The sequence below is a fragment of the Balaenoptera ricei genome, chromosome 12, assembly GCF_028023285.1.
Source record: "Balaenoptera ricei isolate mBalRic1 chromosome 12, mBalRic1.hap2, whole genome shotgun sequence".
Classification (NCBI taxonomy): domain Eukaryota; kingdom Metazoa; phylum Chordata; class Mammalia; order Artiodactyla; family Balaenopteridae; genus Balaenoptera; species Balaenoptera ricei.
The window spans coordinates 16,290,313-16,315,888 of NC_082650.1; the positions used below are offsets into that span (position 1 = coordinate 16,290,313).

General features: G+C 41.2%; 1 protein-coding gene across 9 annotated transcripts in view; it reads left to right on the forward strand.

Annotated features, from left to right (window-relative positions):
* LRP11 (LDL receptor related protein 11) overlaps window positions 1–25,576 on the forward strand; it is a 60,943-nt gene that overhangs the window by 3,831 nt on the left and 31,536 nt on the right. For all 9 annotated transcript variants that reach the window (XM_059941008.1, XM_059941004.1, XM_059941010.1 and 6 more), the window contains exons 2-5: window positions 2,787–2,944; window positions 16,237–16,378; window positions 20,723–20,848; window positions 21,705–21,911. In XM_059941008.1, coding sequence (XP_059796991.1) covers window positions 2,787–2,944; window positions 16,237–16,378; window positions 20,723–20,848; window positions 21,705–21,911 — 633 coding nt within the window. The remainder of the gene's footprint in view (window positions 1–2,786; window positions 2,945–16,236; window positions 16,379–20,722; window positions 20,849–21,704; window positions 21,912–25,576) is intronic.

Sequence of the window (25,576 nt, forward strand, 5' to 3'; positions counted from 1 at the left end):
AGAAATGGTAACTATTAATTATTATTATCAGCAGCTCAGATGGAGAAAGACAAAGAGTACACACCAGAAATGATGATAATCATATTGGGGTTGTGAATCATTTTTTCCTAACGTGTTGCTATTAAGAAAAACACACAATGGAAGAAAAAAAGACCACAAAAGCCAACAGAAAACTCAAGATGGATTTTGACCTGTAGTATCTAAGCCTCTTCCCTTAGTCTGGCCCTATTTCCATATCCTCAGCCTCGGCTGTATCATTTGCACCCACGCAGCAAGACCCAGATGCCAGACCTCTTCCTTGTCGTTAAGGCGTTGGTCAGAGCAGCGTGTTGTAAATCAGCGTAGCTAACGGTATACTTCTCTGTATAAAATGCCGCCTTGATATGCTCCATTAAAATTGGTATGAGTTTTATTTCGCCTCTGTGGATCTTACCAAGTGTGCTTAGTCTTCAAAAGAAATCAGTGTTTCCATAGTACTTAACATTGGCTTGTTACATTTTTATAACAAAAATTCCAAGTTACATTTAATCTTGTTCTTCATCAGCAAGTCAAATTTTTTGAATGATAGCATACTCCTTTCCTCTTCTCGTCATTTGTTTATTTTTAAGACCTCTTTCTGGCTTAAGCCAGCTTTGCCTGGACTTGAACTGAGGAGGAAATACAGCTCTATTATTTCAAATACAATGACCAATTTAGAGGATATGAGGATTTCACTGTGTTCATAAATCATATCTTTTAAGCTTACCTAAAGAAAAGTATCAATAAATGACTAACGCGATTATTTTTTTCTTCCAGGAGGGCCAGGATTAATTAGTTTTATAGTATATGGGATATTTCAGAGCTTACCTGATTTTTCCATCTTAAATCTTTCTTGGTTAAATCTTTGAGGACCTAGGACTTCACTGGCGGTCCAGTGGTCAGGATTCCGCACTCCCACTGCAGGGGCGCAGGTTCAATCCCTGATCGGGGAACTAAGATCCTACATGCTGCACGGTGCAGCCAAAAAAGTTTTTTTTAATTAAAAAATTTAAAAAAGAGAAGAGAGTGTGAAACCTTAGTGGAAGGACAAAAAAAAAAAAATTAAAAGCAACGTTTAAAAAAAAAAATCTTTGAGGGCCTAAAAATATATTATTAGTATCACTGCTGTTTATATCAGATAGGTGTATTTTAGTTTGTTTACTTAAAATGGTATTTTAACATAAATTTTAAAGCAAATAGCTGCTAATTATAATGTATTACTGCTGAATTATAGGATTCCAGAATTATGGGACTTCTCTGGCTGTCCAGTGGTTAAGACTCTTGTGCTTTTGCTGCAGAGGCCATGGGTTCAATCCCTGGTCAGGGAACTAAGATCCACCAGCTGCACAGCGCAGCCAACAACAAAAAAAGGGTTCCAGAATTATAAAGTGGTAAAACATTGTGTGGAAAGTGATGAACCTTCCAGAAGCAAAGGAAATACTCTATAAAACTATAAAAGGGCCTATTAGTAATGCAATTGTCATCTCTCTCCTTACCTGGGAGGAGCAGAATAAAGTCAACAGGCACTGGATCTTTGCTCAGGTGGAAAAAAGCAGATCAAATGTCTTCTAAGGCAGGGGTTGCTTATGTGGCTTATTTAATTCAGTTACTAGTCCTCATTGTTTTAAATGACTAAAAATGGGACTCATCTTCTCAGTGGACACATGTCCCCTTTGGCAATAGCAAGTGTGCTTATTCCTTGTAAACTAGCTCATGAAAAAAAAAGTCATCTCTCTTGGAGGCTCGCAGAAGCATTCTCATTCAGAAAAGCCACAGCTCTAAGACCCACAAGCCCCTCATGTCCTCTGTTGCTGGGCGTTGAGAGGAACGATAGATGAGAAGATAGAGCTACACAGGTAGGTCAGGTAGGTCTCTGAACATCCCCTGAAGCAAGGAAATGACCCAGTCAGGTTAGCATTCCGGAAGAGTCCTTCCAGCTGCAGTAACCACCCTTTGTTGCCTAATGAGAAGCTAATAGGATTGCTGCTAGCCCCAAACCTCAGGCACTGGACATCTGGATTGGCCCTTAGAAGTTTACTTGGGAGACAACTTCGACTGCGCAGAAAGAGAGCAATGTCTTAGCAACATCATTCGGAATAAGCTAAGGAAGTCCAGGCCAGAATTTGGACCAAGTTTTGGAGCTGGAGGAGGGAGGAAATAGTGGATGCCAAAAAAGATGTATTACAAAAACCTGTAGGGTTTTTTTCCCAGCTAAATTACTAAGTTTCTTTAAAATATATGTGCATTTGCGTAAGCTTACTTATAAGATGCTTAAATCCATTAAAATATTCACAATTCTGCTCTTAGAAATATTTTCTATATCTAATGGCTTCTATCAGTCACCACTGGAGCAGCTGTCAGTCACATATTACTATTTAGTGAACACAGTGAGCCTTAAATTTAGTACCATGAAGAACAAAAGGTAAATACATACTTGTTCGCTATTTTAGGATATCTCAAACTCTGTGCCGGTTTCTTTTATAAAAACTAGTTAGAAGCTGTGAACCTTTTGTGTTTTCCTAGATGAAAAATTGGATTCCAGAAAATTTCTATGTGAGTTTTATGTGACTCCAAGAACTTGCCTTAACTTTCCAAATTTAATTTATTACATTACAACGAAAATAAGAAAATAACTTTCAGTTGCTATACATCCTCTTGGCAGTTCTTTGCTGGACTACATCTAGTCTAGCAAACAAGTTACCTCTCTTAATAAGTTAGAAAAAAAATAGGGAACATATGTCTTGTGAATTATTTATTTTCTTTCACAGAAAAGGACGAGCCTCCACTTAGCAAGGCCGGGCAAGATGTTGTTTTGCACCTGCCCACAGATGGAGTGATTCTGGATGGCCGTGAGAGCACAGATGACCACGCCATCGTCCAGTATGAGTGGACACTGCTGCAGGGTGACCCGTCAGTGGACATGAAGGTAATTCATGTCGTAATTGTAATGAAAACTAATGTTTCAGTGCAGTGGTCTTTCTACTTATGTTACCCAAATGTCTGTAAGTTGGCAGAAGTGTAAAATGGAGAAAGCATAAGAATGATTGTTGAAAAAAATGTTACTATATGAATTTACTTTTCTACTGAGTAAACAGTGATCCTGACCACGTGTTTTATTTTTATTTATTTATTTATTTTTTGGCTGAGCCTCGTGGCTTGTGGGATCTTAGTTCCCCAACCAGGGATCGAACCTGGGCCCTCGGCAGTGAGTGCATGCAGTCCTAACCACTGGACCACCAGGGAAGTCCCTGACCATGTGGTTTGAAGCTTACCCTCGTTCTTGCTGCTTTTTTGTTGACTCCTCCAGAACACAAAAATGCTTCAAGGAAAAAGACTCATGCTTTGTTTTGTTGACTCCGATTACTTTAAAAAATTTTTTTCTGTCTTCTTTTTTGAGTTAAAATCCAAGTAGGAAATTTGAAAAATACAAAGGAACATAAAGAGGAAAATAACAATAGAATGAACTTACTCTTCACATGATCCAGAAAGCAACCATCTTACCTCGCGTTAGGCCTGCCTGAGATAGTTGAGTTAATTAAGTGAGGTGGGGTTTGGAGTCAAGGGCTCCTATTCAAGCGCTCCTCACTGATTTTCATCAGGCTTATCTGGGCTGGAATTGCTGCCGATGGCAATGTGCCACTTACCCAGTGGCTGCCTGTACACAATTAAGATACAATTGACATGTAACATTATGTGAGTTTCGGGTGTACAGCACAGTGACTTGATGTATGTACATATGGTGACGTGATCACCAGAGTAAGTCTAGTCCACATCTGTCACCACACAGAGTTACAGTTTTTTTTCTTGTGATGAGAACTGTTAAGATCTACTCTCTTAGCAACTTTCAAATATACAAAAGTGTTATTAACTGTAATCACCATGCTGTACATCATATCCCATGACTTATTTATTTTATAACTGGAAATTTGTACCTTTTGACCTCTTTCACCTGTCCCTTACCCCATGCCTCTGACAACCACCAATCTGTTCTCTGTACCTATGAGCTCGGTTTTTTTGGGTATTTTTGTTTTCTTAGATTCCATAATAAGCATAAGATCATACAGTATTTGTCTTTCTCCGTCTGGCTTATTTCACTTAGTATAATGCCCTCATGGTCCATCCATGCTGTTGCAAATGGCAAGATTTCCTTCTCTTTACACACCATATTTTCTTTATCCATTGATCCGTTGATAGACATTTAGGTTGTTGCCATATCTTGGCTATTGTAAGTAAGGCTGCATTGAACATGGGAGTGCATATATCTTTTCGAATTAGTGTTTTTGTTTCCTTTGGATAAATACCCGGAAGTGGAATTGCTGTATCAACACAGGGAGTCTCGAGTCGTGAGGAAAGTGGCTTTTTATTAACCCTGCCAGGACCCTTTGTAGTATTTCCTGGCTTAGGCAGATAAACTTCATCCAAATCACTTCAGTCAGAGGAGGTGGGGAAAATCTGTGTTGGTTTGCCAGGGCTGCCATAACAAAGTACCACAGACTGGGTGGCTTAAACAACAGAAATTTCTCACAGTTCTGGAGGCTAGAAGTCCAAGATCAAGGTGGCAGCAGGGTTGGTTTCTTCTAAGGCCTCCCTCCTTGGCTTGTAGTTGTCTGTCTTCTCCTGCCTGTGTCTTCACAGGCTCTTCCCTCTGTGGGGAAGCACTGACTTCTGTTTTCTTGGGACAAAGGCAAGAACGATAATCAGCTAGTCCCTCAAGACTAATTTAAACACACTGACTTACCCAACGATTAGACAGTCTTAGAACTGGACCAGACCCTCGATCAGCATCTTACCCAGCCTCCTATCCATACAAGAGCTCCTGCTTTCACATCCCTTCCAGTGGTCATCCAGTCTCTGCCTGGTATTTCCAGAGATGAAAGCTCATTAGTTCACATCACGTCACGTGACATCTTTAATCAGCTCTAACTGTTGGGCCAGTGGGGTGTTACTTCTATGCATTGGTGTTGAATCTTCTTTTTGGAAAAGCACTGAACACATCTTTTTTTCTTTGTATCAGCCGTTAAAGGTTTTTGTTTTTTTTTTTTTAAATGAATGTCACCACTTGGGATGGTCTTCTCAGAACTAAACATTCTCATTTCTTTCAGATGTTCCTCATATGAATTGATTTTTAGACTGTCCACCATCCAGCCTTTTTTGGATTTTCTCAGATTCATCCATGCCCTTCTTAAAATCTGACACCCCTAATTGAAACCCATAAACCGTGGTTCTTCCTGACACAGACTGTTACATCCTGTGATCCAGACATTGTCTCACTTCTATTAATGAAGATTCATTTACATAAACTATTTTAGTAGCTGCTTCACACCATAGGTTCATGTTGAGTTTTCCATTAGCAGGATCACCTAAAACCTGCTTCATCTTTCTACATGAACTGCTGTCCTGATGGCCTCCCCCATCCTGTGTTTGTATAATTGATTTACTGAACCTGAGTGCAAGACTTTATGTTTACCCTTTTTATATCTCAGTGTTTGGGTTTTCAGCTACAACAGAAATAATTTTGAACTTTGAGTGTCATCCATCATATTTATTATTCTTCTGTGCATTGTGTCAGCTGCAGAATTAATGTATCTTTACTGAAATCTCTGAGAACTAAGATTGATCAGGAAAGGTGCATGGGCAAGCCATTGGTCAGCCTGCTATGAGAGTTCCCTTGAGATGACACTGACAATTAATTGGCACTTGTGGGATATATTTGTTCAGGCAGCTGCAAATCTGTCTCTATTATCATCTAGCTTTTCATAGTTGCTACTAAAGGCTTTACTCTGTAAACAATGAATTATGGATATAAATGCTGAATAAAAACAATGCTGATGATTCAGTATTTATTTTATTGAAGATATTTCTAAAGAAGTAACAAGATTAGGCATTTCTTATAGAATTTTAGGGCTGACTGTGATGCCATCAAGAGGAAAATGTGTGGGACTTCCCTGGTGGTCCAGTGGTTAAGACTCCGCACTTCCACTTCAGGGGGCACGAGTTCGATCCTTGGTCGGAGGAACTAAGATCCTGCATGCCGACTGGCGGGGCCGAGGGGAAAAAAAAAAAAGGAGGAAAGTGTGGACTAATTCCCCAGCCAAGTGTATAACGGCAATGGCAGATAGACCTAAAGCTATAAAGCCAACATCTAAGTGACAAAGTCTGCAATAGAGGAGTCATTTGCTATCAAACTGCAACTGTCTTATAATGGTGTATATTCATGAATGCCCCCAAAGTTAACTCAACTCTCATTGGTCAGGCTTTCCGCTGAGTGCCTATCCCAACCCCTTCTTGAGCCCTCCCCTCTCCTCTCCCCTTTTCTCCACTGTCTGCAGGGTCCTCACCCCCTCCTCTCATCTTTGGTGGTAGAATAGTCAGCCCTCCCTTTGTTTTGGGATACTTTAAGACCAGGTTGTAGGACTATCCTTTCACATCCAAATGACCCATCAGGTATTCAAAAAACAAAAATAAATGAGGTTCTCATCCTAAGAGGAATTACGCTGCCAGCTTAATTATGATAAAATTAATTGCTAACCTTCTTTAGCATCTAGTGTGTGTCCAGTACTGTACTAAGCATTTTTTTTTTTTTAATTTTTTGGCCGCGTGACATGTGGGATCTTAGTTCCCAGACCAGGGATCTAACCTGCACCCCCTGCATTGGCAGCGCAGAGCCTTAACCACTGGACCGCCAGGGAAGTCCCAGTACCAAGCACTTTAAATCGACTAAACATATGGGAAAGCTCATGTTCTGACTTGGTTTCCTCATTTATGAAGAAAATGAATAAGAGAGATGATTGGTCAGAACCAAGAGGTTCTGATTTTTTTTTTTTTTTTTTTGGCCACACCCAGCAGCTTGCTCTGTCTTAGCTCGCCAACCAGAGATTGAACCCGGGCCTCCGAGTGAAAGCGTCGAGTCCTAACTACTGGACCACCAGGGAATTCCCAAGAGGTTCTGATTTTAAAGTCATATATTTTCTGCCCTCTAACAGGATATTCTACATCTGTTTAACTGGGTATTAATCTATAATACATTCTTAAATGTAAGAAGACACATTTTTCAGGTAGTCCATTAGATGTCACTGAGTTTCACAACATAATACATTTAAATCTGAAGTCAGAATGTAAAATATGACATTTAGGAATGTGATAACAGAGTATGAGGACGTTCAGGGAGATTTGAAATTCACAAATCTGTCGATTGATTTCCATTCATCAGATGTGGAAAATTTAACTAAACTGTTTTAGAATACCATGTGTAATGGAAGCTTACTAAAGGATGGATATTGTTTACACCAATAACTTCATTATTAACTTAAAACCAGTTGCACATTGGTGTGCCTGCTGTACACACTTAATTTTTAAAAACAGATAGGTGTATTATCATCCACACTGAAACATGTTTGGGAGTGAGAGGAGGTGGTATTAATAATTACACCAGAACCACAGAGATAAACTGAGACTGCCTTGAGCAAACAGAAACATGAGTCCTTGATAAAACCCAAGTTCCACGAGACTGGATGGTCTATATTTCGTCTCCCCATTAGTCTCATTTTTAGACCACCCTCAACGCATTAACATAGTATATTAAAACTGAGCCTTAGAGAAAAGGTTTTCTGGGCAAGGAACATAAATAGAAAGAAGAATATTGGCTTTTTGTCATAGGGAAAGAGAACGCAAAACCAATGTTGAATTTCAAACTGCCTTCTGTCTTACGTAGGAGATATTTTGTCATTTACTCCTCCTCAGTCAGTTTCCCTGGATATAATTTGGGTCAATACTGAAAATGCCTACAAAATGAAAGAATCATATACGTTAAGGAGATGATTAAAAAACATATTGAAAGACTTTATAAAAATTTAGTAAGCAGGATTTTCAAGGCAGCCTGGTTATTTAACCAATACACAAAGTACCAGAGAACCTATGGTGATCTTTGAAGATTAAAGGCTAACTGCATCTGTCTCCTGTTTTTCACCTGTGTTTGTTGATAACAGGTCAAAGATATATGTAAAATTTATAATATCACAACAGAATTTATAAGGATTATGAAGGATTTCTTTAGAATTATTTTCAGCGGGGGACTGAGTGATGGGTGGAAAAGGGATTTCAGCTGTCTGGGATGATGTCAGGATTTCTCCCCCCGACCCCCCCCCCGCTTCTTTCCCTCCTCTCGCGCCTCACTTCCTTCTCCCATTCCTCTCTTCCTTCTTTCCTTCCTCCTCCCTCTCTTCTTTCTTTCTTCCTTTCTTGATATTTTTTCCCTTTCTCTCCTAAAGCCTAGAACTGTACTTTGTACTCACTAGGATTCTAATAATACTTGCTAAATTGATTGGTTCCTTTTTAAAAAAAGTGATTGACTATTTTGCTAACCTTTCAAAAAGTGCCCTTTTAAGCCTCAGATTTTTATCATCCTTCCTAGCAAGGTGGGCAGGACAACATTTTTCCACACTCTGGCCTCAAACTGATGTTAGGAAGAGCTGCTAAGTGTTGTCTAACAATGACTTTGCTTCTCATCAAGGGAGATCCTAGACACATGTCACCTATTATTTTTTCTTGGCTATTGGACAATATCTAGTCTTCATGAAAACAAAATGTAAATCCCTTCAATAAAATTTATCCTAGATATTCGAGGCCACGGGGTGGGGTGGAGGAGAGAGGGTGTAGACTGTTTGTAAATTTTAAAAAGAAAGAAAAATGATAAGTAACTGAGAACGCTTGGTATCACATTTCAACTATTTCCTTCCTCCCTCAGTGAGTCAGTTTAACAGTGAATGAAAGAGATCAAATAGGTAATTCTTCCAGCACAGCTTCTACTTTGCTTTGGTTTTTGAATCCTCGCTTCACCACCTCCTCTGTGCAAGATGGGAATAACCAAAGCCCTCCTCTCAGGGTGTTACTACTGGGATAAAAGGAGGTAATGCAAATAAGACCCCTGGAACAGTGAGCAGCACATAGTAATCAGTAAAATACGTTATCATTCAATTTATTCTGAGATCATCTTTCCTTTGATGGTGTCCATGCGGTCCCTGGTAGCCTTGTCTTGCACCCAGGCAGGCTGTGTTGGTGCCTGGGCAGTGTTCTCTTAAAGATTCTCCCATGGGCTTCCCTGGTGGCGCAGTGGTTGAGAATCTGCCTGCCAATGCAGGGGACACGGGTTCGAGCCCTGGTCTGGGAAGATCCCACATGCCGTGGAGCAACTGGGCCCGTGAGCCACAATTACTGAGGTTGCGCGTCTGGAGCCTGTGCTCCGCAACAAGAGAGGCCGCGATAGTGAGAGGCCCGCGCACCACGATGAAGAGTGGCCCCCGCTCGCCGCAACTAGAGGAAGCCCTCGCACAGAAACGAAGACCCAACACAGCCATAAATAAATAAATTAATTAAATAAAAAAAAAAAAAAAAGATTCTCCCAAGGAACCCCAAACCCCAAATACTTATCCATGTGCTCCCCAGTGCCCAGAAGGCCTTTAATAGGGAAAAAACCCTCACTCCTCCAGTGCCTACAGAGGAAACCCTTCAGAGTCCGGTCTGAGTCAAAAAAGGACTTTTAAAAAAAATGTATTTTTTTGACACTGAAAAACCAGAGGGTCTAGTTGTTTCCTGGAGGTGAGAACAGAAGGAGAGAGGGAGAAGCAAAAAAACACCATACCCCAGGGCACCAAAACAAATCTGAACCTCTGCAAAATTTCACCTGCATCACTGCCCGTCAGTTATTTTATTCACCTGAAGCTTTGAATAAAGGACAAAAAAGTTATGGCAGCCCACAGAACATTTTTGAGACACAGAAGATTATCAAGGCTGCAAATTTCCTGAGTAATATCTGGGGATAAGTTGGTGCATATGGGGCTTCCTTGGTGGCGCAGTGGTTAAGAATCCACCTGCCAATGCAGGGGACGTGGGTTCGAGCTGTGGTCTGGGAAGATCCCACATGCCACGGAGCAACTAAGCCCGTGTGCCACAACTACTGAAGCCAGCGCGCCTAGAGGCCGTGCTCTAAAACAAGAGAAGCCACCGCAATGAGAAGCCCACACGCCGCAACCAAGACCGCGACTAGAGAAAGCCCGCACGCAGCAACGAAGACCCAATGCAGCCAAAAATAAATAAATAAATTTATTTTGGGGAAAAAAAAAAAAGTTGGTGCATACGAATGAATATTCCGTTGTGGCCTTAAGTATTTCTTTGTATCTTGCTTCAAGAGTGAAGGGTGTGGACTTCCCTGGTGGTGCTGTGGTTAAGAATCCGCCTACCAGTGCAGGGGACGCGGGTTCGAGCTGTGGTTCAGGAAGATCCCACATGCTGCGGAGCAACTAAGGCCGTGTGCCGCAACTACTGAGCCTGCACTCTAGAGCCCGCAAGCCACAACTACTGAGCCCACGTGCCTAGAGCCCGTGCTCCTCAACAAGAGAAGCCACCACAATGAGGAGCCCAGGCACCGCAACGAAGACCCAACGCAGCCATATAAATAAATAAAAATAATTAAAAAAAAAAAAGTATAAAGAAAAAAGAATGAAGGGTGTTATTAGTCAGGAAAAAAAACAACAACAGCAAATCCTAGGACTTACTGCTCCAATTAAGCAGGAAGACACATGAGAGCATAATAGATGAATAATTCATACCAGTTGTGTTTCAGAATTAACCGTGAGCCTTGATGTAGACTGCCCTTTAAGCATGAATTCCTTTTACGCAATAGCTCAGGGCCTTGAATGTTTAACTGCATTTTTTTCTTTAAGAAAACTACTTATAAGGAAATGATGAAAAATAATCTCCCTGGGAAAAAAAATACGTACCTCATGAAAAATAAATCTGGGTAAATTGAGTTGTGAAAGCTCTATTCCAATAGCAACAGAAGCTTTGAAGTCTTTTTCCTGTTCAGAAACACTCAGCTTCCCAGACAATAAATTTATAGCACAATAGGCTTCCGGCATCACAGGAATCTGCAGTCAATCTGGGCCTCCAGGTCCCCTTGGGTTTAAACCTGAATTCCTGTCACTGTCCCTTCAAAGGTCCTGGCACTTCTCTTTGGGGGTGGGTAGTGGGGTGAGGATGTGGGCGGGAGAAGCGCTTTTAGAGGTTTTGAAGGACTTTGTGTGTGTGTATGAGGAAGTATCTTGCTTTTTCAGACCACAACAGCTAGCTGGTTTGTGTATAAGCCGTGACTCAGTGCTTTCTAGGAAATGATTCTTGTAATAAGGACCTGGAAGGCCTAGAGCTCTGCTAACTCAGAGGTAGAATTCTACAGTGGCTACGAGCATGGAATTTGGAATCATATGGCCTGGGTTCAAACCCAGTTTTGCCAATTCCCTCGTGGGGTGAACTTGGGAAAATTACTTCATTCTTTAAGCCTCAGCTTCCTCAATTGTAAAGAAAATAATACTACCTGAGAGTGTTCCACTGGGGGTTAAAATGGGAAAATGCAAATAAAGTGCTTAGCACATTGCACAGCACAGAATGAGCACTCGTGGAGAGGTAACTATTGTAGCTAATTCTAAACATCTTGGGATGTAAACTATTTGTGGGGTCTCGTTGACCAATAGTTTAACTGAACCACAGTCAGAATAAATTTACTCACATATATAAACAAACAAAAATTATGAGAACCTTCTACTGGCAAGGAGCAAGGGAGTAAGGCCCTATGAAGAATTTGTAGGGTATTTTGCCCTCAGGGAGCTGCCTCCCATTGAGGAGATTAGATGTGCCCCTAATTAACGATGATACCAAATAGAAGGTGGCAAGGCCAAAAGCGAATGTAGATAAAGTGCCCCTGGAATTCAGAGGGAGGGAGAGATTATAATCTAGCTGAGGGACATCAGAGAAGACTTTGCAGATGCGAGCCCTGTGGTACATGTCTCTGTACTCTTAATATTTTGACAATAGGACTCATAATTATATTGACGTGAAAATTTCGGATTGAAAAGATCCACATTCTATAGTGCAAAAATTTTGAACATGTGTGAGGGCTTTCAAGTTCAATGTATATCCTCTGATTATGGTAACCTAGGACCATGAAAATCAGTATCCTTTTAAAATGAGAATCAGGTATGGCTTTCCCTGGAGGACAGTTGCCCATTTGCCCAGTGGTCTGTGCAATAACATACTTCTACAAACTTCCTTGGTTTGGAAAGAAGGGAAGGGCAGTAGGAGAAGAAGCAAGAGGGCAGCAGTGCTGATCTTTTGTCTGTAGAAACTGCATATGGCCAGGTGCAAGAAGATTGGCTCACGCTCTCAGGGAATGTCCTGCTCTTGGTGGGAAGGATGGGAACTTTAGTGTTACTCTCTTTCTCTGCTCTTGTTCCAGCTCTCTCTCATCTTCTTTTATGTTATTTGCCATTCTGTTCACTCTTTCGTTCATTCATTCATCAAATATTCACTAAGTTTCTAGTCTTAGAACTTAGGTTCTAAGACTGCTGGAGGTAAGAAGAGGAATAGGACTTCCCTGGTGGCGCAGTGGTTAAGAATCCACTTGCCAATGCAGGGGACCCGGGTTCAAGCCCTGGTCCGGGAAGATCCCACATGCCACGGAGCAATGAAGCCCGTGCACCACAACTACTGAAGACCGTGAGCCACAACTACTGAAGCCTGCGTGCCTAGAGCCCGTGCTCCGCAACAAGAGAAGCCACCGCAATGAGAAGCCCACGCACCGCAACAAAGAATAGCCCCCGCTCACTGCAACTAGAGAAAGCCTGTACACAGCAACGAAGACTCAACTCAGCCAAAAATAATAAATAAAATAAATTTATAAAAAAAAGAAATGCATAATAAAAAAGAAAAAAAAATGAATAACACAGAGGTAAAATTGGGTTGTAACAGGAAGAATAAGTTCCTTTTTCCTCTCTGTACTCTACTTCAAGAGGCTTCTAATCATGGCTAATTTTATAAGTGGAGCACGATTTACATAACACATTTTGAGAGAATTTGAAAAGTAGGAGAAAAGCCCCAGTCCAAAAATATTTCTCCCTTTGATTCCTGAAACCTCAAGATAAGCAATGTAATTGTCTTAATTACTGCCTTTTTGGTTCTGTTCTTTTGAGAGTTATCCTCCTCTGGTGAGGATAAGAGAAATCCCCAACTCTTGAGGAAACGCTCTTAAAATCACCTTCCTGCACAATTGGGAAAGATGGGCACATCAGAGTTTTTTGTGACTATGATCTAACTCCATTCATTTGACCATATATAACTAAGAAAGTACAGACAGTTGAATTCATTTTGCTTCTTTTTTATGGAACTTTGGGTCATATTCATGATGAAAAGTAAATAGAAAAAGGAACATATAACTGAAGAACAGAACCTAAGCATGTTCACCTGAAGTTTCTAGACAGTTGTGGTGCCAGTTTATGTTCTGGCCTCTGCTGATCAGGACAGCTGCCCTGTGTGTCTCCTTCACTCTGTATGTGTGCAGGGAGATGGCTTTGGATTATAACAAGAATCGTAATGGCCTTCAAATCACTATAGAGCTCTCATCCGGTTTTGCAAGTTGGATTAGTTGACACGAGGCAGAAGGCTAGAATGCGTTTGGGTTCATTGGTTCAATGGAGTTTCTTACTGAAATATTTTGTACCACGTTATCTTGTCACTACTTTGTAACTGACATATGCCCAATGCCTTATATACTTTAGAAGCAACTGTGTGGGTAGGGGAATAGACAGGCAGTACTCATTTTGTAACTCATCATGTATGTATGTATGTGTGTGTGTGGTATATAAATAAACCCAAACGTGTATTCCTCGCCACTAAATTACTATTTTAGGGAGGTGCAGTTGAGCCAGATTAGCAGAGTGAGTTATACATTGATTTAGCCAGAGGCCAGCCATCAAAGGCTCTGTTACTGCTGAATAGGAGATCTTGGGCAGAGATTAGAAGCTCTTTGTTTTATTAAAGGTAATATCTCTCTCCAAGTTACAAATTGGGTATGTTGCATATACATTTATGTGTGTGTGTGTGTATTTTTTATCCTGACACTTGGGAAATGTTTGTAAAATACTTTAAATCCTTTCCAGTGTCATATAAATGTGAGGAGATGTTCAAAAAGATGACCTGGGTGCTTGAAGGGAAAACGTCCATCTTACAGTTCTATATATTCTAATATCTGATTTTGAGGAAAGATAACCTTTGTTAGCCAAATAACTAAACTAAAAAGGGCCAGGGAATTAAAAGTACAAATTACTATGTTTGAAATAAATAAGCTACAAGGATATATGGTACAGCACAGGGAATATACCCAACATTTTATAATAACTATAAATGGAGTATAACCTTTAAAAATTATTTGAGTCACTATGTTGTACACCTGAAACTTAACCTGAAATTGTATATCAACTATACCTCAATTAAAAAAAAAAAAAGGACATGCCAAGCTGTGTTATGAAAGGGATTAAAAAATCAAATCAGATTAATGTTTTATCTTTTATGGCTTCAAAATGTTTACTTCCTTTTCTCACTGGCTCTGGGAGACTTAAGGTGAAACAGCAAAAGCTTTAAACAAGTTACTGCAGAAGAAGGGGAGGGGAGCCTTTTGTAGAAGAAATTTCACAGGAGATTAATAGGATCTTATTGACTTTCTCAGTTACCAAAATAAGCCTCAAACAAAGACCTTGGTATTAAGTTACTGTACTTAGTTTCTGCTCCTAGAGGCAAGGCCTGCAGATGTGGTGGTGCCGAACGCAAAGCCCTCTTCGGAGGCCCTTCGGGCAAGATCCATTCTCTGTCAGCAGTTGTCAGCATCTCCCTTTTCTGTTGGTGTCCAAATCCAGCAGCTCTCAGAGCTTTCCCATCGAGACAGTTGATCGTCATTATACCCATGGATAGCTGAGCCGCAAAATCTGACAGAGCTCTCCTTCCCCTATAAGCAGATTTTTCAAACTCTATTTATCTTAAAAAGTTTTTGAGACAAACTTCTACACACCTCGGCTATACTTGTTAGAGCGCTTTTGCCCCACGAGGGCCAGGTGGAAATTTGGCTCATTGAAAACCATATTAATTCTGCCAAGTGAATAAGGATGACCAGAGTGGCCATTTAATAAAGATCATCAACCAACTCCCCCCCCCAAAAAAAAAGACGTCAGGGAGGGGATATTTAATTTGAAAAGACCTAAATTTGAGTGCACCCAAGATGTTGAAGGTGATTACCATGGTCTGGATCTGGATATGGTGTTTCCTGCATCAGAGAAGAGGTACCTAGGAAGGCTAGAGGGAGGCATCCAAAGCCCAGGTGGAGGGACTGGCCCCTTAGTCGAGGGATCCTCCGTCCTTCCAGCCCCAGCGTTGGAAAGAGGCTTCCCAGGGAAGGCCCGGCCCGCAGAGGTTTAGTTTGACGCTGGCGTGCTGAGTGTCGACACCCAGAAGCCCAGTACCTCACTCGCCTTCCCAAAGATGTGACCGGGGCCTGGGTGAGGATGTGTCTTGTGTGGATGGCCCCCCCAGCCTCCAGCCTCAAGGCTTCCCTGGTCTCTTAAAATCTCCATTAACTTCATCTCAACCTCACTCCTATGGCCACACTCAGCATCCCCCTGTCGCACCCACCTTAAATCCCTACTCTGACTCAACCCTACAATCTACCCTCTCCTCTCATACACCCAGGGCAGCAAACCCCAAGGCTGCTGGCCTTCGGCAGTCTTAGGTCTATGTTCTGGCAGACCAGCTGGGACAGAGGACAGAGCTGCTCTCTCACACCACCCTGCCCAAGGCTGCAGGGCTTCACGTCAGCACGCTCCAGTGTGGTCATCATCTGCTCCCATGTTCCCAGGCATTCCTGTCTTAAGTCCCAAGAAGCGATAAACAGTGGTGTCACCTGTCGCATAGCTGCCACCTCGCACAGCCTGCCTGATTCTGAGCCAGAGGTGGAGAAAGTGGGAGCCCGCCCTGCCACCTCCACTTAGGCAGATCCATGCTTTAGCACCTGCACGGCCACCGGCTCCCCTCAGCTTAGCCTGGCACCCCCGTGGCCATAGGAGAGGTCATAACTGACCCTTCCAATGCAACCATGTGGATGGGCGTGAGAGGGGAAGTTTCCAGGAGAAAGGGGGTGTCAGGCCCCAGTCCCACCGGAGCTCAAGTCTTCTGACCAATCTGCCAGAATTGTGTGTGATTAGTATTCTGCAACCTTGGACCAGGAGTGGAGAAGTGGGTCATAGGACTGCTCCAAGGATGACACTGATTTCCAGTTCAGGATGATGCTGGACTCTGTGCCTCAGGTTCTTAACTAAATACGATGTTTCCTGTTTGGGGATATATCAGGTGCCTCAGTCCGGAACCCTGAAGCTGTCCCACCTACAGGAAGGGACGTACACCTTTCAGCTGACGGTGATGGACACTGCTGGGCAGAGGAGCTCTGACAACGTCTCGGTGACTGTGCTTCCCGTGGTCTTCTCCACAGGAGGTGAGAAGAAAGTCCTTCCCTCACTTTCACAGTGGCCAACAGAAACCGGGTTATCGATGGAAGGATGGTATTAAATTGGCATTTTATATTCTGACTGCATTACAGGGGCCCTTTCATTTTATTTTGGCTGTTGTTGAATGGGGAAATCTTTACTAAAAATATGATTGCAAAAATAGGCTGCATTATATTTTGGGCTAAGTGAGACTGCTGAACTGGGGTGGGGTAGCACTCCACACCCCAGGGGTTGAGGGTAGGCTGTGTGAGCCACGGGACCCGAGAGATGCTCCATCTTTCCGTGACTCAGTTTCGTAAAAGACATCTGGCTTTTCCAGGAGAGGATCTTGTTTAAAGGAGGGTGGTCTATTTGATATGTATGTTCAAAGAATGCAGCCAAGGAGTACATTTAAAACAAGTTAAAATATATGCAGTGCATGTGTCAATTTAAAAGGACTGTTTAAAAACTTTCATGGACACTTTACACAGATGCACAGATATGTTAATAACATAGCTCGACATATATATAATGCTTCTCACGTTCTGTTGCCCAATGTAAACTCATTTCTCTCATTTACCTGTTTCTTACTTTCCCAAACATCTACATTTCTAAGATTAGCTCATCAAGTTAAAAAAAAACTTATATGGAACTCAGCAGCACTAAAGATATAGGGGTATGGCAGAGGGAACCCAGCCCCAATTCACTCTGGAGAAGTGCTGAGATAGTGTATGTGTGAGGGTCCTGTCACTCGGTCAGCGGATACCTTCCCAGCATCTGCAGTGAACGGGAACTGTGTGCAAGGCAGTGGGCGTGGGTACTGCGCTCCACAGACCTGATCCCTGGCCTTGTGTGGGGACCCTTCACTAGCCGTGGCTCTGGCAGACTTGTAGCCTGTCTCCTACATCCTTGATTCCTCAGTATTTGGATGGTAATCAAGCCAGCAGTCGGGAGAGTAAGAATAAAAAGATTGGATTTACTTGTACTTTGACTGATCTTCCATCAAAAACATGGGTCAGTGTGCATATTGGACATGAGGAAGGAGACTTTAGAATCCTAAGAACTCCGCCACCTTGATAATTTGCCTTCCACAAGGGTACAGCGCATTGGGAACATTCACAGTTAGGTTGGCTGACTCCCGTCCAGCCAAGGTTTAAGCTGACCGTGAGGAAGGAGGGGTGACCGCCAGTGGGCAGGCCAGACCCCGAACTCCAGTCCACTCACCGCAGCAGCGTGAGTCAGCCACGGGGAGTGAGCCAGCCCTGCAGCACAGCCCACATTCAGGCAGTCCCTGCTTGCCGATTCATTGCAGCTGCACAGAAGAGCCAGTTACCCAGAACATACCTTGGAAAGCTGACCATGTGCCAGGGCCGCTGCAAACAGCTGAAATCATCAGCAGTGGAAAACTCCTGGGCCCCGAGGGCTGTGCTCCCGGGAACAGGGCTCCCTGGGCGAGGACCAAGTCAGCTGCTGGTTCTGGGAGGAAAGTGCTCCTGGGAAGCTGTCACCCCTGCAGAAATTAGAAAAGGGTTGTTTTTGTACAACTGAGGTGCATCGGAGGGAGAAACGGCCTGAGCTAATGGAGGCAAAGGGCTGACACCTCACCAGCTGCCTGTTGCTCTGGTTTACTTACTCAGGCCAGTTTTCTGGGGCTCCCAAGGCCAGTTGCCAGTTGTACATTTCCGGCCTTTCTCAAGATGACGATATAGTGTATTTGAAGATGCAGAGAGTGAGTGATGTGATTCACCTTTGGTGACTGAAAGGCCAGTTGGGTATAGGTCTTACGTGTGTAACTTTACAGAAAATAAAAAGAATGCTGTTGTATTAACTGCTGTCTGGAATCACTCACTGGTTAGACTGGAATAACCAACTATGAATTAAAGTTAATAAGATACTACATCGACACATGGAAAACAAGAGGTGGGGATTAAGAGGGTTTCTGTTCCCTCTATTATATATACGGATCTTGTAGTTAATGACTAGCTTTCATGATAACCAAGGGTGACACTTTCTGGGGTAAACAGACAAGCACATACCCCTGCTTCTGTGATAAGTTGGTTCAGTTTTGGATATAGAGGCTGCATGTTTTCCAGCTTTGCAAAAAATAACCTATTCACAGAACAAGCCAACAAACACCTCTAAGATGATCCAGATGTGTGGTCTCCGTAGAGAATCCCAAACAGACAGTCAAGACATTTTTAAGACAGAAAAGAAAATACCAGAACTTATATATTTTAATTAATTATTTATTTGTTTTTGGCTGCGTTGGGTCTTCGTTGCTGCGCATGGCCTTCTCTAGTTGCGGTGAGCGGGGGCTACTCTTTGTTGCAGTGCATGGGCTTCTCAATGCGGTGGCTTCTCTTGTTGTGGAGCACTGGCTTTAGGCGTGCAGGCTTCAGTAGTTGCAGCACGTGGGCTCAGTAGTTGTGGCTCGCGGGCTCTGGAGCACAGGCTCAGTAGTTGTGATGCACGGGCTTAGTTGCTCGGCGGCATGTGGGATCTTCCCGGACCAGGGCTCAAACCTGTGTCCCCTGCATTGGCAGGCGGATTCTTAACCACTGCGCCACCAGGGAAGCCCCAGAACTTATATTTTTATTAACTTTTAATCTTCTTTAAATTTTCAATCTATTTTATAAGATGTATAATATGTTAATATGGTGGCACATGCATATGATTTATAGATTGGAGATAAGTATAGTCAAAAAGGTTTGGAGACCACTAATCTAGAAATAGATGGGTAAATTACTAATATGGATCTAGCTCCAAAACTACCAAGGAGTAAGGAAAGCCTCGAGATAGTTAGGATTTTCATGTCATGAGTTTAAGAAATGTAAGCAGAGGCTGTATCCTGCTTGGTGTCCACAGAGTTTCCCTTTACTTTTCCTCCCAACCCCTTCCCTGTGTCCGAAGCAGATTCTCCTTTCTAGGCCCAAGTTCTCAGCCATAACTGCTGGTTTCCTGCGTCCTCTTCTTTCTGCCACCATTTCTTTTCTTTACCTCTTCTTCCGCCATAATCAAGGTATCTTCGAATTGTCTTCCACCCAGATGGACTCCTCTCCCAGCATTTTAATTGAACTTCTTTCCAGTAGAACGTTTCCAAGACTCTCTTGGGCGTCTATACTATGCTCGGCCATTTGTCTCAGAAATATCATCACGTACCACTCTCCCATGAGCTGAGACAATTGTCTAGTCCATCTGTCCCTGGAGAATTACAGAATCCTTAAGACCTCCTTTTAGCCTGATACCTTTAGTCTGCATCACTAGTGTCAGCAGTTGTTATGTAGCTAACAACTGTAAAGTAAAGTTGGCTTAATCCGGAGCTGGGGGGTGCAGGGAATGCCTTTCAAGAAAATACATGTAGCTCTGAGGGTTAAGAACTCTTAAGAGCCCCAAACGAAGGGAATTTCATTATTTGTAGAAAATAAATTCTCACCAGCTAGTAGCTAAAGATTCTGTTTATTCTTTACAGCACCATGGATCTATGGTGGCCAGCAAACAGGGTTCAATAGTAGAAGGTGGATCTCAGTAAAAATTATTACTTAGGAAACGTGAATGCAAGAATAGCATGTAGAAAGTGGTGTCTCTGATAAAACACAGTCAGCCAGCCAAGTACTGTGCAAGGGGTGAACCGGTGTTAGGTGGCCTGCTGAAGAGCTGATGGACGAACGAATGAATGCAGAGTGGGTCACCTGAGGGAGGAAACCCAGGGCTGGATGGGGAAGACCAGAGCTGCTGCTTCTCTGTTCTCACCTCTTAAGTATCATTGGCTTAGAGAAGGGCCCTAAGACGAAGAGCCGGGGAGGGGGAAGGGTGAGCTGGGACGAAGTGAGAGAGTGGCATGGACATATATACACTACCAAATGTAAAATAGATAGCTAGTGGGAAGCAGCCACATAGCACAGGGAGATCAGCTTGGTGCTCTGTGACCACCTAGAGGGGTGGGATAGGGAGGGTGGGAGGGAGACGCAAGAGGGAGGAGATATGGGGATGTATGTATACGTATAGCTGATTCACTTTGTTATAAAGCAGAAACTAACACACCATTGTAAAGCAATTATACTCCAATAAAGATGTTTAAAAATAGTAATAATAAATAAATAAATAAGCTGGGAAAAAAAAAAAAAAGACGAAGAGTCCATGGTGATTCCTAAGAATTAAGTCAGGAAGGTCAAGAAGAAACCCCCTAACCTTCCCAGAACCTATTGCTCCAGCACAGACTGTTAGGTGTTCCCTCATTATCTGCATCTCTTTATCCAAATGCATTTCATTATATGTATAGTCTCTGTTAATCTTGACACGGTGGAAGTCTTTCTTTCCTGCACTCCTGTGACTTGAGACTTGTTTACGAACAGGATGCTCGAATGTTTGCTCACGCTACCACTTCTTTTGTGATGATGGCTGTTGCATTGACATCACGCTGGCTTGCGATGGAGTGGAGCAGTGTCCTGATGGGTCTGATGAAGCTTTCTGTCAAAATCGTGAGTTGACTGCATCACATTTTGGGGTAGAAGGGATGTCTGTATTGTCACAATAAATGCAAACTCAGTAGTGCTCTTTTTCTGCCTTGTTTCAGGTATAACTTCATGTGAATGAGCTATGCCTTAAATTAAATGAGCATTTACTATGTCTTTAATGCGAGTTACAAATGTCAAATTTTGATATTACTTACGTTTTTAAGAGATTCTTTTCAATTTTCTAAAAGATTCTTCCCCATCCTAAAAATGCTGTTTAGCATATGCTTTTTTAAATACTGAAATGAGGGACTTCCCTGGTGGTCCAGTGGTTAGGATGCGGTGCTTCCCATGCAGGGGGTGTGGGTTCAAACCCTGGTCAGGGAACTAAGATTTCACATGCTGCACGGCCAAAACAAAACAAAACGAAAAAAAAAAAAAAAAAAAACTGAAATGAGCTAACGTTTTCTTTTGATAGATTTTTTAGAAAATTTATGACATGAGGGTGTGGTTAGTCAGAGCTGTAAATCAGTCTTATAATGCCATGTATATAAACGCTCACCGCAAGAAACGAAGAGCTGTGGAAAGTTTAATAAAGTACTGGTTTGAGCAAGGATGACGAATCTCAAAATCTTAGGTTTAAGTTGTGTCTTTGTCTCTTTATGTGAACTTTCAGAAAGCTAATTATTAGAAGAGACCTGATTACTCATTTGAAAACAAGAACAAATAGTTTTTATGGGGCTCTGATATATCGTAGATGAATAGGTTATCATTCCCAAATGTCCATGACTTTAAATCTACTGCAAATTTAGTGGTTTAGCTAAAGTTTAGCTAAAGTTCAGAAAAGAAACCCAACAACTGATAGTAGCTCTTTCACCCTCAGTGAGCCTTGACCGCAAGATGGTGACCCACACGGCTATGGCACAGCCTAGACCCACCGGACCAAGCAAAGATGCAGGCAGGGGCTCCTTGCGGGAAAAGTCCCAGAAAGCCACCGCCCCAAAACAGCCACCTGCGTCATCAACCACGGAAAAGAGGAATCATTCCGCCTCTTGGGGACCAGAGAGTCTCATTGATCCTGGGATACCAGGTAAGGACTTGAGGCAGATTTTCACAAAGAGTCTCATTTTCTATAATGACACTTGGCTCAAAATAAGGTTCTATTTGAAGAGTGTTAAGGAAATATCTTAAAAGAAAGGACGGAGTTAAAATGAAGAATTTGGCCAAAAAGAAAAAAAACTTGACATTTTCTCTGATTATTTATAGTAAGGAACACCTACCAAATACGTTCATACATACGTACATATATACATACTCCAGAGGTATCAATACATTTATTTGTAAATAAGTTAGAGTTTAAAAGTTTCAACACCTATGTTAAGGAAACTAACGCCCTAAGTGTTAAATTTTAGGTCATTTTGAGGTGAAGCAGCATAACCCCTACCTATTTATGTAAATCCTCTTCACACCAAGCAAGTGAATGTGAAGAAAATATTGTATTATGTTGAAATGGTTGCATGTGCTAGTATCTCAGTATTATGCCTCCAATTTAACTAAATCTATCATCTTTTGCTTTTTTAAAAATATGGCTAATAATATTTTAAAATACATGCATACTCCTAAAGCATTACAGGATTCTATTGTTTAAAAATTTTTTACACATTTATATTTGCATGATTGTATGACATAGGAGACAAAATATAGATTATCACATTTCTGTATGCTTTTGTGAATGTCTTTCAGTACTCAAACTCTGCATACATTTTACTGAAATAATCTGTCACTATTTCAATAACTACTTTATGAAACTTTTTTGTTCATTATAGAAGATACAGAGTTTGCAAATAATTAAAAAGGAAATGACTTAAAATACCACCCCTTTATTGATAACAACTTTTAATATTTTGGTATATTTCCTTCCAATCTTTTATCTACTTTGTAGATTTTTTTTTTTTAATTTTTAAATTTTTTTTCACACTTCACAAAGAGCATCCTTTATTGTGCATAAAAGTCACTGAGAAAAATAAGAATCAGAGTCACTGGGATTTTCAAAGAGATGAAATGCACATAAACATAAAAAGGAAGAAAAGCCATCAGATATGGTCTGATATTTCTGTTCTTTAGGAACTATTCTGTTTCTGTCCAAATCAGGAAGGATACTCTAAAAACACTCAAGTAGTAGACATTTTCATTCCTATATATATTATGTTCTCAAGGCATTTTGTCTTGTTTGATTTAAATTACATATCATGATGTGGTCAAAAACAGACATATTTCTATTTTGAATTTTGAAAGTCAGAAAGGTCAAATAATTTTCAAAAAGAAACAGGTCAATACCAGAGTCAGGACTCATCATTAACATTACTAATTCTCTATCTCAAAATTTGACCATGAATGTTATCCATTATAAAATTTGAAAAAAATAACAATTGCCTTAGGTTGTCCTATTTAAAAGTTAGATCACAAAAATGACTTGTAAAAATTGAGCATTGAGGACGAAATGTAAGATAATTTTATTTCTTCACATTTCTGCTCTTATAAGAGTCATCTAAAGTGAGTATTTCTACAAGTCTCCATTCTGACCAGGGCATGTATTCTGGATAATATCTCTATACATATATCCACTATATGGTTGTATAACTTACTGTTGATTTAGCATTTATTTAAATGTAAGCAATAAAGTACTTTAAATTGTTATAGACAAAAGAAAATCAATAGGTAATCACCAAAGAAGAATATCTGTTCTACTCCCTGAAACAATATATTATCTATAAAATGTATTTATGTTAGAAATGGAAAACTTGAGATGCTCTGTCTCTTCAAAGCTTCCTGTAAAATAAATGTATTAAATTCTTACTTATATTTCCCAACACATGTGCATGCTCACATACAGATGCACATACAACATACAGATGCACATGCAAACGTTCAATAAGTAAAGGGAAAAATCACCTAAATAATCACATAAGAAAGATCTTTTTAAAGCCCTCAGAATGTGTACTATCACTATACAGGTTTGTGATTTGTTAAAAATAGATCTAAATTCACCAAGTAAGCAAGATAACTTCATGATCAGTCTTCAGAATAGTTCTTAGAATTTAAAAATTTCCTATAAATAAAATGACTTACAGATCTCTTTGTTACTCACATCACTCTGTTATTGGTCAAATCAGTCATACAATCAACTGGGTCATTCCATCATTGGATGACTTGAATAATTTTTTTTTTTTTTAATACAGCAGGTTCTTATTAGTCATCAATTTTATACACATCAGTGTATACATGTCAATCCCAATCACCCAATTCATCACACCACCACCACCACACCCCCGGACTTTGTAGATTTTAAAGTGCTTCGATACAAATATGTCTACAAAATATCCTACAAAAGGCTTTTCTTTCAGACAGTTTAGTTTAAGTGCCCTTCGGATGCCTGCTTTTGTTTATTCCTTGCTGGTACTGCCACCTAATGGGAGAATTTTGCCACTCCTTCCAAACCTTGGGATTTGTTTGAATCCATTTTCTCCATATGGAATGTTTGTATGGAGAAGACAGTCACCTAAGAAACAGAGTAAGGGGAGACCAGGTGTTTTGGGCAGCAGGGATGAAGTTGACAGAGAGAACTGAGTTCTTGGAGGCCACAATGGGTAAACTCTTGCTCCGTCACTGTGGACGAGAGGCACACATGAACTTGAATGAATTAGCTGAAGGCAGAGTGGAGACCAAAGGCCAGTCTCCTTTGTTAGGTTCTAGTCATGGCTCTGCCTTTAGAACCCTGAGTAGTTGCTTCATGTCTCTGGACCTCAGTTTCCTCATCAGTTAATAAAAGCTTCAACCAGATGACCCCTAAGGCCCTTCTAGCCTGGTATCTGTTTTGGGGAATATGAAAAGCCTGACGCTCACGCATGCCTCCATTAGCTCTTGTCCATGCTAGATATTGCTCTGTGATCCCAGCTTTATCTCCTGGGGGTTGAGGACTCAGCCTCAGAACCCTTTTGCAAATAATGCTCCAGGCTGCCACCACCAGTTAATGATAGTTGACACCCAATCTAAAATATTTTTGCATTTCTATTTTTTAAAAAATTTTTTGGCCTTGCCACATGGCGCAGCAGCATGCGGGATCTTAGTTCCCCGACCAGAGATCAAACCCGTGCCCCCTGCAGTGGAAGTGCAAAGTCCTAACCACTGGACTGCCAGGGAAGTCCCTGCATCTCTATTTTTGTTCTTTTTGATAATAAGCCTTTGACTTGGGCTATGAAGATGTAAAGAATGGAGTTTCACAGATGCAGAGAGATTAATATCCAGTTATTATTTATACTATGTATTATTTTTCCTAATCACTAAAGTAATATGTATTTACTGTAGAAAATTTGGAAAATATAGAAAACTATAAAGAAGAAAATTTAAATCATCTAGCAAAACTCACCATTAACATTTTGTTGCATTTTCTTCCAGTTACTTTTACTTATATACATACACACATACATTTATTCACTTTTAACAAAATTAGGATATTATTTTTACAAAACTTTTATTTTTCTCACTTATGAGTATTTTTATACGTTATTAAATGTCCATCAAAAACACAAATTTTGAAAGTCCAGGGTGGGAATTCCCTGGCGGTCCAGTGATTAGGACTCTGCACTTCCACTGCAGGGGGCACGGGTTTGATCCCTGTTTGGGGAACTAAGATCCCGCATGCTGAGCAGCACAGCTAAAATATTACATAAAAAAAAAAAAAAAAGTCCAGGGTAA